Genomic DNA, 13,765 nt, shown 5'->3' with positions numbered 1-13,765 from the left:
CAATTTCATTTTCAGTGGCTGAAGGCCCTGGTATGCCCATTCTTTCTCTCTCCCCCATAAATAAATAATATTTTTTAAAAAACAAAATGTTAAAAAAAAAAATGTTTGCTAGTGCTGGGTATAACAATGCATACCTGAAATCCCAACACTCAGGAGGCTGATGCAGTTGGATCACAAGTTCCAGGCCATGGGTAATACAGAGATCCGTCTAAAGCAATCAACAGTGTTCACTCAGCCAAAGAGACATGCAGTTGCAAAATCACACAGGAAAGATGGCTTTGTGAGTGGGTTCTATCCCTGGCCCTATATAAATCTTCCTGGGTTTGACTGTCACTCACAGTGTATCTTGGACAACTGTTTACATCATCTGGAGTATGTTTGCAGTGGCAAGAGGCCCCAGTATACCCATTCATCCATTCTCTCATGCACACCCTCTCTCTTTCTCTCTCTCTCTCTCTGATTGCAAATAAATAAATATTTTTTAAAAGAATTTAAGCCAAGCATGGTGGCAAATGCCTTTAATCCCAGCACTCAAGAGGCAGAGGTAGAAGGGCTGTGTTGGTTTCAAGGCCACCCTGAGACTACACAGTGAATTCCAGGTCAGCCTGGGCTACAGCAAGACTCTATCTCAAAAAAACTGGGGGGTGACGGGTGGGGAAGGAGTTTATGCAAATATCAACTTCTCAGCTGAGCTTTTAAGGCTCCTACTTTCAGCCACTTCATTTTTTTTTTTTTTCCAACTCTTCCCCTGTCTTGCCCAGGCTGTCAGCTGGCTCCTTGATCTCCTAGAGGCACTGCTGTTTCTGGTATCCCCTCTGCATGTTTCCCACAGCTGTTTGACCTACTCACCACTCTGCTGTCCCTGTGGCACACAGCCCAAGCCTTGCACCTGCTGGTCCCGGTCTCTACATGAGTGAGTCTCATGCTGGCTGCAGGCCCAGGATGGGGCTCTTTTAGGGCTTTCACACACTTGGGAGCTTTTAGAGAGTCTGACACTGGAGCTGAACCACAGGCCAACTGTAGCAGAGTCTGTGGTGGGAGGGCTTCAGACATGCGTGAAGCTCCTAGAAGATTCCAGCAGGCAGCAGAGGCTAAAATGCACTGACACAGATCTGCCCAAGCTCCTCGTCCTTGCTGTCACTCACATCTCAACTCAGGACTTTCCCAAATAAACAATGTTCCCAGCTCCAGCTTTTGGAAACCTGGCTCCAACATTTATCAGCGGTGTGACATTAAACAATTCACTTCTCTTGGCTTCAATTTCTTGTTCTGAAAAACAAAGATTATTATCATGCCTACTTAAAAAAAAAAAAAAAAAACAGCCAGGTGTGGTGGCACACGCCTTTAATCCCAGCACTCGGGAGGCAGAGGCAGAGGCAGAGGCAGGTGGATCACCGTGAGTTCAAGGCCACCCTGAGACTACATAGTGAATTCCAGATCAGCCTGAGCTAGAGTAAGACCCTAGCTCAGAAAAAAAAAAATGAACAAACTATAACTACAGATATGTATATAATGAATATGTATATGTATATGCATACATAAGCCAGGCATGGTGGTGCACACCTTTAATCCCAGCACTTGGGAGTCAGATGCAGGAGGATCATTGTGAGTTCAAGGCCACCCTGAGACTACATAGTGAATTCTAGGTGAGCCTGGGCTAGAGTGAGACCCTACCGCAAAAAAAAACATATATATATATATATATATATATATATATATATATATATATATATATATTATATATATATATATTATATATATATTTATATATATAATATATATATTTATATATATAATATATGTAATATATAATATATAATAAATATATATATATATATTTGCAATGAGGAGAGAGAGAGAAAAAAAAAATAGAATGGGCATGCTGCCTCTCCAGATGCATGGGCCACTTTGTGCATCTGGCTTTATGTGGAAACTGGGGAGGTGAACCCAGGTTGTCAGGCTTTGCAAGCAAGTGCCTTTAACCACTGAGCTGTATGATTATGTAAGAATTAAATGAGCCGGGCATGGTGGCGCATGCTTTTAATCCCAGCACTCGGGAGGCAGAGGTAGGAGGATTGCTGTGAGTTTGAGGCCACCCTGAGACTACAGAGTGAATTCCAGGTTAGCCTGGGATACAGTGAAACCCTACTTCAGAAAACCAAAAAAAAAGAATTAAATGAGCCGATAGAAGTAAACAGAGCCATTCTTGGCAGGCCCGTAAGTACTCAGTCATGTCGGCCATCATTCTTTTGTGACAGTCATGGAGGAATGACAAGCTGCATTCCCTCCGCTGTGCTCCCTGACCCCGTCTCTGCTGTTTTCCTCCCCACTGAGCATCGTCCTGTGTGTTACAGTGGCTTACTTGTTGTCCGTCACCCTGGACCATCCGTTCCATGACTACAGGTAATGGCTAGGTCCCCAAAGCCTGGCACCCAGTCCAAATCCACACCTCACTGCTCTCCTTTCTCTCCCACTCCCAGGATTACCTCACGGACCTCATCACCAATGACAGCGTGAGCTTCTTCCGAACATCCAAGAAGATGTACCCGCACCGGCCGGTGCTCATGGTCATCAGCCACGCGGCCCCCCACGGCCCCGAGGACTCGGCTCCCCAGTACTCCCGACTCTTCCCCAACGCATCCCAGCACATGTAAGCCTCAGCCTCCGCTTGGCAGAACTGTGGGTTCAGACAGGGCAGGGGGGATCAGGGCTCAGTGACGGATGACAGGGATCGTCATTGATAGAGCTGTGCCGTCTCTCTGGGCCTCTGGGGTAAAGAACCCAAGAGCAGTAATCCCAGGGCTTGGGAGGCAGAGTTCAAGGCCAGCCTCCACTGTATAGACCAACCTGGACTGTACGAGACCCTGTCTCAAAACCATGAAGATCCCAGGAGCATGCTTGGTAGTGGTGGCTCTGTGATGCAGACCCAACAAGCCAGGCCCAGGCCACAGCAGAAGACAGTTCTTAGACGGAGGTCCACATCCTCCCACACGAGACTTACGCGTTAGTTGGGTACCGTTTGTGACCCGGTGTATTTATTTCCCACATCTAAACCCATTCTTCTCAGAAGGGGTCTGTATTAGTTACTCTTCTTGTTGCTGTGACAAAATACCTGCAAAAGCAACTTAAGGAAGGGTTTGTTTGGGCTCACAGTTTGAGGCCGCTGTCCATCACGACAGGGAAGGTTTGGTGGCTGGAGCATGAGGCAGCTGGTCACTCCATATGCACGGTCAGGAAGCAGAGATGAAAGCATCTCTCTCTCTCTCTCTCTCTCCTTCCTGCCTTCCCTCCTCCTTTTCATTCAGTGCAGGGTGGTAGATGGAGGTGGTTACCTGAGGCTGTCTGGCTCTCCATAGGGAGCACAATCAGGGGCAGAGAGACCTAGATGGGAGCTGCCTCCTTTCCTCACCTGACCTCGGAGGGGACACACACCACTGTGCTGTCCTGTTGGTCACTTTGAACAGCCCGCATAGGGGCTTGAAGACCAAGGAGAAGGGAGCACTAAAGGACCATAGTCATAGCCCGGCGTGGTGGCGCACGCCTTTAATCCCCATACTCGGGAGGCAGAGGTAGGAGGATCGCCGTGAGTTCGAGGCCACCCTGAGACTACAGAGTGAATTCCAGGTCAGCCTGGGCTAGAGCAAGAACCCACCCCGAAATACCAAAAAATAAAAATCAAAGGGACCATAGTCAAAGCTATCACGCTTAGTGTTCCCATGTTACAGATGAGGAAAGTGAGGCACAGACAAGTAACAGGTACCTTAGGTCATCCAGCTGCTAAGTAAAGGAGCCAGGACTCAAATCCAGCCCCCTCTGGTGCTTCTACCCACCCCTTTATCCTCCTCCTCTATCTGACTGGTATCTCTTTCTGCAGAGAACTCTGGCTTTTCTCTGCCTCAGAGCACCTATGACACTCAGCCATCCTTGCTGTGACACTCCAAGGTGACAGGGACAGGGCAATTTAGACTCTGCCTGAATATTCAGGGCGTTTAATTTTCATTAAGGCCAGAATACATTTCCGTCCCCGAGCTCCTGGCTGTAATTACTCTGTGACAGCATGAAGCCCTCGGAGAGACAGCGGCGGCTGTGTTAACCTTCTGATCCCTGCTCTTCGGGGAGGACTTGGCAGAAGGCGATGAACTGTTTTCAGGGCCGCCAGGCCACCCCCACCCCAGAGCCAGCAGCATGGCCTCCACGGGCATGCGTCTGGCTGGCTGGCTCCCCGACACCCTGCTCCTCCATGCCTCACTAAGAGTGTGAGACCAACTGCACCCCATCCTGGCTCCCAGCTGCCAGGGATGGTGATGAAGTTGCCTGCCTTGGTATTGCCTTCAAAGTGAAAGGTCCAGAAAGTGAGAACGAATGGCACTGTTATGTCTTGCCCGCAGGGTCCTCTGCACCTTTTTAGTGGGGCTTCGGAAGGCTTGCTCCCTTGTCTCTGGACAATAGTCATTTCCAAAGTAAAGCCCAGAAAGAGAGACTTAGTTCTGCAGCTGGGCGGGAGCTGACTGATTGGGACAGTTGCCAAGGGATAAAGAGAGAACAGAGCTCTGCATGGACTTGTCACCTGGGGCAGATGTCTGTCCCCAGCAAGTTGTCCGTGCTTCTCCTTGAACAGTGGGACTGTCGCAAACTGTGTCCAGCCGCTCCTCTCCCATTACCCCAGGGCCACACCTGGTCCCCCGTGGCACACACATGCGATGTGTGTGTACACACAGATGCAGGCACACAGACACGTAAGTTCAAATGCACAGGAACATGGAGACGCAGCCAGGCTGATCCACACACAGAGACAGCTGTATCACGGACCCATGCACACAGGTACACACATACGGGAACATGGAGACACACGCACAGACATGAAAAGAAACAGACTCACACAAAGACTGATAAACGGTCACATAACAAAAGACACGCACAGGCATTCAAACACAGACAGGCACATACACGCACACAGACACATGCCCGTCAGCCCTCAGCGCGGCCCCCAACACGTGGCATCTGAGTGTGGACTCGGGGTCTTGCCTTCCAGGCCTGTGGGGACAGGGGCTGTGCTGACGATCTGCGGTGGCCAGTGACAGGCTGATATCACGAGGGGCCATGCCGGCCAAGGTCATGAGGCCACAGTGACCTGTGTGCATCCCCTATCAGTAAGGAAGGGGGTGTCCAAATCTCTTTCGGGACAGCCGGATGTCCCCCAAGGTATTTGAGGAGTAAAAACTTCGCATTTTGAATTGACAGGCAGCCAGGGTCACATGGAACCCTGACGCCTCCCTGGGGCAGATGACCAGGCCACCTGCGCGGGCCTCATGGGGCCCCTCTGTCTGCAGCTTCTGACCCCACACATCCTCCCAGAACGACCTCTCAGAGAAGGGGTTGTAGGAGCCACTGAGCGGCTATTAATGGCCACCTGCATTACCCTCCGGGACGGATGCTACAGGACAGACAAGTCCACCAGGAGTCAGGGACAACCAGAGCTCCCCGGCGTCAGGGCCTGGGTCCGAGGGAGCCACTTCCCCACACTGCAGAATGAGAAGTGACTCTGCCACCACTCCAGCAACTGGAGGGAGGCGGCTTTGTTCCCCGGAATGTTCTACACGTGGGTCAGGCCCTGAGCCTGCCGCAAGGGACAGAGCATTTTTCATAATCAAAGGAAGCGTGGGCTGGGAAGGATTTCGCGGCAGGTGGCTGCGGCTCAGCCGGCAAGGGCCAGGGGCACCTCAAGGCCCTGGTTTCTTCCACTGCACGTAGCCGCAGACTCCCAATCCATCAGACTGCCGGGAGCTGCAGCGACGCGATTTCTAGGCCCTTCGGACATGTGACACGGTGCTGGAGTCCCCAGGGGGCAAGTGCCAGGGAGAGCGCGGGCCACTCTGATGAGGAGACCCACCCTCCCTTTGTTCGCTCAGCCCACTGGCATTTGACCCTCCATAGCAAGGAGCCTGTCTGTCGTGGGGGGTTTTTTGTGTTTTTTTTTTTTTTTTGTGGTGTTTTGTTTTTTTTTTTTTTTTTTTGGTTTTTCGAGGTAGGGTCTCACTCTAACTCAGGCTGACCTGGAATTCACTATGGAGTCTCAGGGTGGCCTTGAACTCATGGCAATCCTCCTACCTCTGCCTCCCACGTGCTGGGATTAAAGGCATGCGCCACCACACCCGACTTCAATCCGTCATTTTCTTTCTTTTTATTTACTTATTTGAGAGCAACCGGCAGAAAGAGAAAGAGGCAGAGAGAGAGAATGGGGAGAATGGGCGTGCCAGGCCCTCCAGCCACTGCAAATGAATTCCAGACGTGTGCGCCCCCTTGTGCATCTGGCTAACATGGGTCCTGGGGAATCGAGCCTCGAACCGGGGTCCTTAGGCTTCACAGGCAAGCACTTAACCGCTAAGCCATCTCTCCAGCCCTGTCTGTCGTTTCCAACCAGGGGGACGAGGCTGAGTCTTCACTGTCCGCTCTGTCTGAAGGGAGCAGACGCTTGAGTGCTTTCAGACCCCGTGGGCACCGGGAGGGATGGCCACGTCTGTGGGTTTGTTTCTTCCCACTGGGCTTTGCTCGGTAACCTAGGTAGGCTTTGAACTCAGGATCCTCCTGCCTCTCAAAGGCTGGGGTTCCAGGCATGTGTCCCCCCCACCACCACCTCTGGCCTTCAGGGAGGCTTTAAATAGTGCCTCTTAGCAAGGGGCATGCCCTACCCAGAGAGAAGGAGCTCTTCGTTTGGGATGGAGTGACTCATTCCTAGAAGTGTCTGGAAAGTTTCAAGGCTGGCAGCGCTTGGTGTGTCTCCAGTGATGTTTCACCTAAGCGTCAGTGATTAAGGGGTCCCAGATTAAGGGGTGCATCTCAGCTGCCGGAGGACAATCCTCGGGTCTGCTCTGGCACACAAGTTCCCCTCCTTAGTCCTTAAACACCCTCTTTTTCTCCCCCATGGAGAATGAAAGGAGTGGCTGTCGTAATAACCGCCGAGCCTCGGGCACTGCCCCCGTGGAGGTGGCCATGTGTTTGCTCATTAATAATCCCTGTTGGCCACACAGCAGAAGGCTCAGGGCCCGGGAACACCAGCAGTGAGACCTGGGGCAGGTTCCGTACTGCTCAAACACGTAAGTTTCCTCTTCAGTCAGATAGGAAATCAAACCACAACTGGAAGAATTGTGACAAATCAAAAAAAAAAAAAAAAAGTGGTATAAGCCAGGCGTGGGAACGCACGCCTTTAATCCCAGCACTCGGGAGGCAGAGGTAGGAGGATCGCCATGAGTTCAAGGCCAACCTGAGACTGCATAGTAAATTCCAGGTCAGCCTGGGCTAAGGTGAGACCCTACCTCGGGGAAAAAAAAAAGTGGTGTGTCCCAGATGTGGGTATATAGATGCTGTCCTCAGTGTTTTGATTATGCACACATAACTGTAACATATTTGGCTTTAAAATCCATTTCCGGCTGGGTGTGGTGGCACATGCCTTTAATCTCAGCACTTGAGAGTGCAGAGATAGAAGGGTCACTGTGAGTTCAAGGCCACCCTGAGACTCTGTAGTGAATTCCAGGTCAGCCTGAGCTAGAGTGAACCCCTGCCTCAAAAAAAACAAAGCAAAGCAAAAAAATCCATTGCTGGTTTTCAAACAAAAATCTAATGCTGGGCTGAAGAGTTTCGGCAGTTAAAGTGCTTGCCTATAAAGCCTAACAACCAGGATTCAGTTCTCCAGGACCCACATAAAGCCAGATGCACAAAGTGGCACATGCATCTGGAGTTCATTTGCAGTGGCTAAAGGCCCTGGCATGCCCATTCTCTCCTCTCTCTGTCTCTACTTGAAAATAAATAAATTTTAATAATGTTTTATTGAATGCAGGCAGGAGAGATGGCTTAGCAGTTAAGGCACTTGCCTATGAAGCATAGGAACTCAGGTTCAAATCTCCAGGTCCCATGTAGCCAGACGCACAGCGACCCAAGTGTACAACGTCACACATCCACAGAAGGGGTTGCACGTGTCGAGTTTGTTCACAGCAGCTGAAGGCCCTGGTGTGCCCATTCTCCCTCCCTCCTGCCCTCTCTTTCTCTCTCTCTCTCTCTCTCTCTCTCTCTCTCTCTCTCTCAAAAATAAATTTTAAAAAAATCTAGTGCTGGGCTAGAATGATGGCTCAGCAGTTAATGAGCTTTCCTGCGAAGCTTAACAGCTGGCTTGTCCCCCAGTACCCACGTAAAACCAGATGTACAAAGAGGTACATACATCTAGAGTGCATTTGCAGTGGCTGGAGGCCTTGGTGCACCCATTCTCTCTGTCTCTCTTCTATCTCTGCTTGCAAATAAATAAGTAAAAAAATATTTTAAATCATTTTAAGCCGGGCGTGGTGGCGTACGCCTTTAATCCCAGCACTCAGGGAGGCAGAGGTAGGAAGATCACTGTGAGTTCGAGGCCATAGTGAATTCCAGGTCAGCCTGGGCTAGAACGAGACCCTACCTCAAAAAAAAAAAAAAAAATCATTTTAAAAAATCAAAAAATCAAATGCTAAAGGCTATTCTGTGGTCCTCCCCCGGCCCCCTTCACCACAGTAACAGCCTCTTGCCAGAGAAGTGACGGCGCAGGCGCGTGAAGGCTCTCGGCTGAAGCCTCTTTGCTTTTTATTTTTCATTATTTATTTATTTAGCTGTTCATTTGTGAGCAGAGAGAGAGGGAGAGAGAGAATGGGCATACCAGGGCCTCTTGTTATTGCAAACGAGCTCCAGAAGCACATGCCACTTTGTGCACCTGGCTTGACGTGGGTGCTGGGAAATCGAACCCCAGTCAGCAAGCTTTGGCGAGCAACTGCCTTTAACCACTGAGCCATCTCCCCAGCTATGGAGCCTCATTGCTTCTTTTTTTTTTTTTTAATTTGTTTACTTAGAATTTATTTGAGAGCAACAGGCAGAGAGAATGGGCGCACCAGGGCCTCCAGCCACTGCAAACGAACTCCAGATGCATGCGCCACCTTGTGCATCTGTCTTACATGGGTACTGGGGAGTCAAGCCTTGAACTGGGGTCCTTAGGCTTCACAGGCAAGCACTTAACCGCTAAGCCATCTCTCCAGCCCCTGTTGCTTTTTCAAAAGGGTTGATGAGGGGCTAACTCAGCAGTTAAAGGCTCTTGATTATAAGCCTGCTGGCCCAAGTTCGATTCCTCAATACCCCTGTAAGCCAGAAGCAAAGTGGCACGCATACATCTGTGATCCCAGTTTGCCTAGAGCCATGTGAGGCAGAGCCAGGAGAACCCTGAGGGTCACTAACAGCCGTGGCAAGAGAAAACCTGTCTCGAGAGGACAAGAGAAGAGAAAACACCCACGATTGTCCCCTGCCCTCCACGTTGGAATGCATTATACAGATAACACACGCACACACAAACAAATAATAAAAATAGAGAAAACAAGTTTTTAAGAGTTGATGAGAGCTGGGCGTGGTGGCGCATGCCTTTAATCCCAGCACTCGGGAGGCAGAGGTAGGAGGATTGCCGTGAGTTCAAGGCCACCCTGAGACTCCATAGTGAATTCCAGGTCAGCCTGGGCTAAAGTGAGACCCTACCTCAAAAAAAAAAAAGAGTTGATGAGCAAACTCCATAATGATCTCAAAGAAAGACTCCTGCCAAGCTGAGACTATATACAGTCAGGAAGAGTTAAGTGGGGACTGGCTTGCACCCAAACTTCAGAGCTCAAGGTCACTTAACATTCTGCCTCTGGGAGATGCCTCCAGCTCACCGGGGATGGTGTTTAGCAGGGCCCCGCCCCTAACTGGAGCAAGCAGAGAATGACCTCCGACCCCAGGGGCTTTGGTGGGAAGGGCTGAGCCTGATCGCCCCCAGCCTGACTGTGACTGCTTGTGCGTTGGCCCCCAGCACACCAAGCTACAACTACGCACCCAACCCGGACAAGCACTGGATCATGCGCTACACGGGGCCCATGAAGCCCATCCACATGGAATTCACCAACGTGCTCCAGCGCAAGCGCCTGCAGACCCTCATGTCCGTGGACGACTCCATGGAGACGGTAGGCCCCGCCCCCTGTCCCAGCGCACCTCTCTCAGCAGGGCATCCCAGCCGTGGGGACTGGCACCCACTGTCCTCAAGAGGCCCAAAGGGCAACTGCAAGTGGGGAAGGGCCGAGAGCCACCCTGATAGAACCCTGTGTCTGCCCCGTGGAACCAACCAAGCCACGTGTGGCGTGTTACTTTAGTGTGTGTGTGTGTGTGTGTGTGTGTGTGTGTATGGTATTTGTGTGTATCTAGTACAAGTGCATGTGTGTGTGTGTGGCATGAGTGTGTATGAGTGCATGTGGTGTGTATAAGTGTGCATGTACGGTATTTGTGAGTACATGGTATGAATGTGTGCGTGTGTCTGTGCATGTATGAGTGTGTGTGTGAACATGTGTGCAGGAGCGTGTGTACAGGAGGAGTATGTGTGTGTTTGTATGTGTGTGGGAGCATGTTGGGATATGCTTGCATACGTGTACATGTTCATGTGAGCACATAGGTCAATGTCAAGTGTCTTCTCCGGTCACCTTCCCCCTTACTTGAGACAGGGTCTCCCACTGAACCCAGAACTCTCCAGTTTGGCTAGACTTGCTAGCCGGTGAGCCCCAGGCATTCCCAGTCTGCCCCTCCCTAGCGCTAGAGTCACCAACACACACTGCCACGCCCAGCTTTTCACGTGGGTTCTAGAGATCCAGGCTCGGATCTTCACGCTCGACCACTGAGCCACTCCTCAGCTCCTCTTTCCTTTCTTTGAGACAGGGTCTCAATCTGTGTGTGGCCCAGGTAGGCCTAGAACTATGCAGTCTACCTTGGCCTTGAACCCGTGACAGCTCTCCCGCCTCAGCCTCTCAAATGTTGGGATCGTAGCCACGAGTCGCCACACCTGGCTTTCCTCCTTCTCCCCCCCACCCCCACCCCGTCCTTCCTTCCCTCCTTGCTCTTCACTCACAGTTTGCGTAGTTTATTGAGTGATAATCCGCATGCCATACAATACAGCCAGTTCACACCCATGAACCAGAGCCGTCCAGTAATCACCACTGTCAAGTTTAGAACATCTCTCACCTCCCTCCCCAAACATGAGGCCTCTGGCCCTCAGGCCCCAGCCACCGACCACTCAGCTTTTGCTGTCACGGTGGCTGTGGCACGGGGGACACCTCACACAGACAGCCGCACAACGTGAGGCCTGGGTGCCCGGGTCCTCTCCCCAGGCAGTGTTTGCCAGACCATCTATGGCATAGCCTGTGTCAGAACTCATCTGTTGTGTTGCGGAAGCCCACTCCACGTGGGCAGACAAACTCCATCTCGGTGATGGGGGCCTGTCTGAGTTGATTAAGACGCAGCAAAATTTAAATTCAGTTCCTCGGTCACATCAGTCGCAGCTCACTGCTCCTCTGTTGTCACATGGGGCAGTAGAGACGAAATTCTGACAAGTTCTGCTGTTTCAGGCCACAGACTTCTGCCCTGGGCCACATTTGGTTCTATGCATTCATTCAGTAGCATTTGAGGGTCAGAATGCAAGGGACACGGCAGGCAGAGACCAATAGGAAAAGATTCCTGTCCCGAAAGCACTCCCATCGCAATACAAGGAGACAGACAGGTGACAAATGAGCTGATGAAATGGAAGTTAGAAGTCAGACTGGAGAGATGGCTCAGCAGTTAAGGCACTGCCTACAGAGCCTAATGACCCAGGTTCAATTCCCCAGTACCCACATAAAGCCAGATGTGTAAAATGGCACATGCACCCAGAATTCATTTGCAGTGCTTAGAGACCCAGATGTGCCCGTGCTTGTTCTCTCTCTCTCTCTCTCTCTCTCTCTATCTGTCTCTCTCTCTGTATTCCCCTCTCTCTCTCTCTTTGCTTACAAATAAATAGTTTGCTTTTTTATTTTTAAGTTGGAAGCCTGAGCTGGGCATGGTGGCGCACGCCTTTAATCCCAGCACTTGGGAGGCAGTGGGAGGAGGATCACTGTGAGTTCGAGGCCAGCCTGAGACTACAGAGTGAATTCCAGGTCAGCCTGAGCTAGCGTGAGACCCTACCTCGAAAAATAGCTGGGGCTGGAGAGTTGGCTCAGCAGTTAAGATACTCGCCTGCAAAGCCTAAGGACCCAGGTTCAATTCCCCAGTGCCCACATAAGCCAGCTACACTAAGTGGTTCAAGGATCTGGAGTTCATTTACAGCACCAGGAAGCCCTAGTACCCCCCCTCTCTCTCTAATAATTAAAAAAAAATTAAATATATTTTTTAAGCTGGGCATGGTGGTGCACACCTTTAACCCCAGCACTTGGGAGGCAGAGGCAGGTGGATCGCCATGAGTTCGAGGCCACTCTGAGACTCCAGAGTGAATTCCAGGTCGGCCTTTAAAGTTGGAAGAAGTCTATGAGGAGCAGTGAAGAGGTGGAGCCACAGTCTTAAGTGGGACAGTCCTTAAGCAGTCTTGTTAAAAAAAAGTGACCTGAAGCAAGAGAGGGACAAAGGGCCAGGGGTCTCCAGCCCCTTACCCCCCCCCAAGCCCCGGGTCAGCAGCCCCCCCACCCCCCGTGACTCAGCTCTGGCCTGCTTTGTAGATTTACGACATGCTGGTGGAGACGGGCGAGCTAGACAACACCTACATCGTGTACACCGCCGACCACGGCTACCACATCGGCCAGTTCGGCCTGGTGAAAGGGAAGTCCATGCCCTACGAGTTTGACATCAGGGTCCCATTCTACGTGAGGGGCCCCAACGTGGAGGCCAGCTCTCTGTAAGTGTCACCCCAAACTCCTGCCCCAGGTCTGGAGCCCCCAGGAGGACCTCGGGCTCTGCTAGGGGCTGAAGTTGGCAGTCGAAGCCACGGCCGCAGCCCGGAGGGCATGGTCTGGGGCAGGTTTTATGGCCTCCAGGGTGGGTTAAGCCCCTCTGCTGAGTCAGGAGAAACCAGCACCTGTGAAAACTGACTGTGAGGTGGGGCTGGGTGCCGGGAAGTCCCAGAGGCCTGTGTGCGTCGCCAGGACGTGGGAAGGGTGCTTCGATTTCCATGCAGGCTGGGCTGGTGGCTGTGGAGAAGGAACACCCCTCCTCCCCCACCCAAGCGGGGCTCTGGATCTGGTTATCAGGGAGTAGAGTAAAGCCAGCTCCCCTCCCATCCGCCCTGGAGAACCACGTGGGCCACACCCTCAGCCAGCCAGCCAGCCGCCGTCCTTGGCTTAACCTTTGAGATGACAATCTTTGAGAAGAAATGCCGGTGGGGAGCCGAGATCACAGCAAAGCCGGCAGTCAGAGCTGGGGTGTGAGGGAGAGCCAGGCCATCGTGTTTGCAGAAGCAGGTCAGCAGGTCCTGGTGACTTAAGAGTGCCCACGGTGTCTGGGAGCAGCAATGCCAACAGCCCAGCAGGGCACGCCGCAAAACTCCTCCTCGAGCGCTCCGCGGGCAGGTGCCAGGCGGCGGGCTGCGCCAGCCCACGCGGGCACTCCCTGCCTCTGCGTCTCCCCCATGAGGACTCCCCGATGATAACGAAAACTTGAGCTTTACTGCACTCGACTCTTCAGGCCCAGGCGCAAGGCCTTTTCCAGGCCCGCGGCTCCCGCACACACTGCATGACCGTGACCCTCTGTGAGGTGGGGATCACAGTGGCCAGTGTTCACACAGCAGTCAGGGAAGGAAGGTGCTGGAAGATGAAGCCATGCGGTGTTTGATTCCTGAACCCCACCACCGAGAGTGTCATCTCCCAAACCCCGACCTGGCCATGGGAGAGAAAGGAACTTGACCCACGAAGGGCTCTATAGGTGTTGGCAACTGTGCCTTGGG

At 51.9% G+C, this 13,765-nt stretch overlaps 1 protein-coding gene across 5 annotated transcripts in view; it reads left to right on the top strand.

The window, feature by feature from the left end:
• Positions 1–13,765, top strand: part of Sulf2 (sulfatase 2) — a 110,249-nt gene that overhangs the window by 75,018 nt on the left and 21,466 nt on the right. For all 5 annotated transcript variants that reach the window (XM_045156436.1, XM_045156434.1, XM_045156438.1 and 2 more), the window contains exons 5-7: positions 2,481–2,650; positions 9,848–9,998; positions 12,546–12,721. In XM_045156436.1, the coding sequence (XP_045012371.1) occupies positions 2,481–2,650; positions 9,848–9,998; positions 12,546–12,721 (497 nt within the window). The remainder of the gene's footprint in view (positions 1–2,480; positions 2,651–9,847; positions 9,999–12,545; positions 12,722–13,765) is intronic.

The sequence above is a fragment of the Jaculus jaculus genome, chromosome 8, assembly GCF_020740685.1.
Source record: "Jaculus jaculus isolate mJacJac1 chromosome 8, mJacJac1.mat.Y.cur, whole genome shotgun sequence".
Classification (NCBI taxonomy): domain Eukaryota; kingdom Metazoa; phylum Chordata; class Mammalia; order Rodentia; family Dipodidae; genus Jaculus; species Jaculus jaculus.
This window is presented reverse-complemented; position numbering and strand designations above follow the sequence as displayed.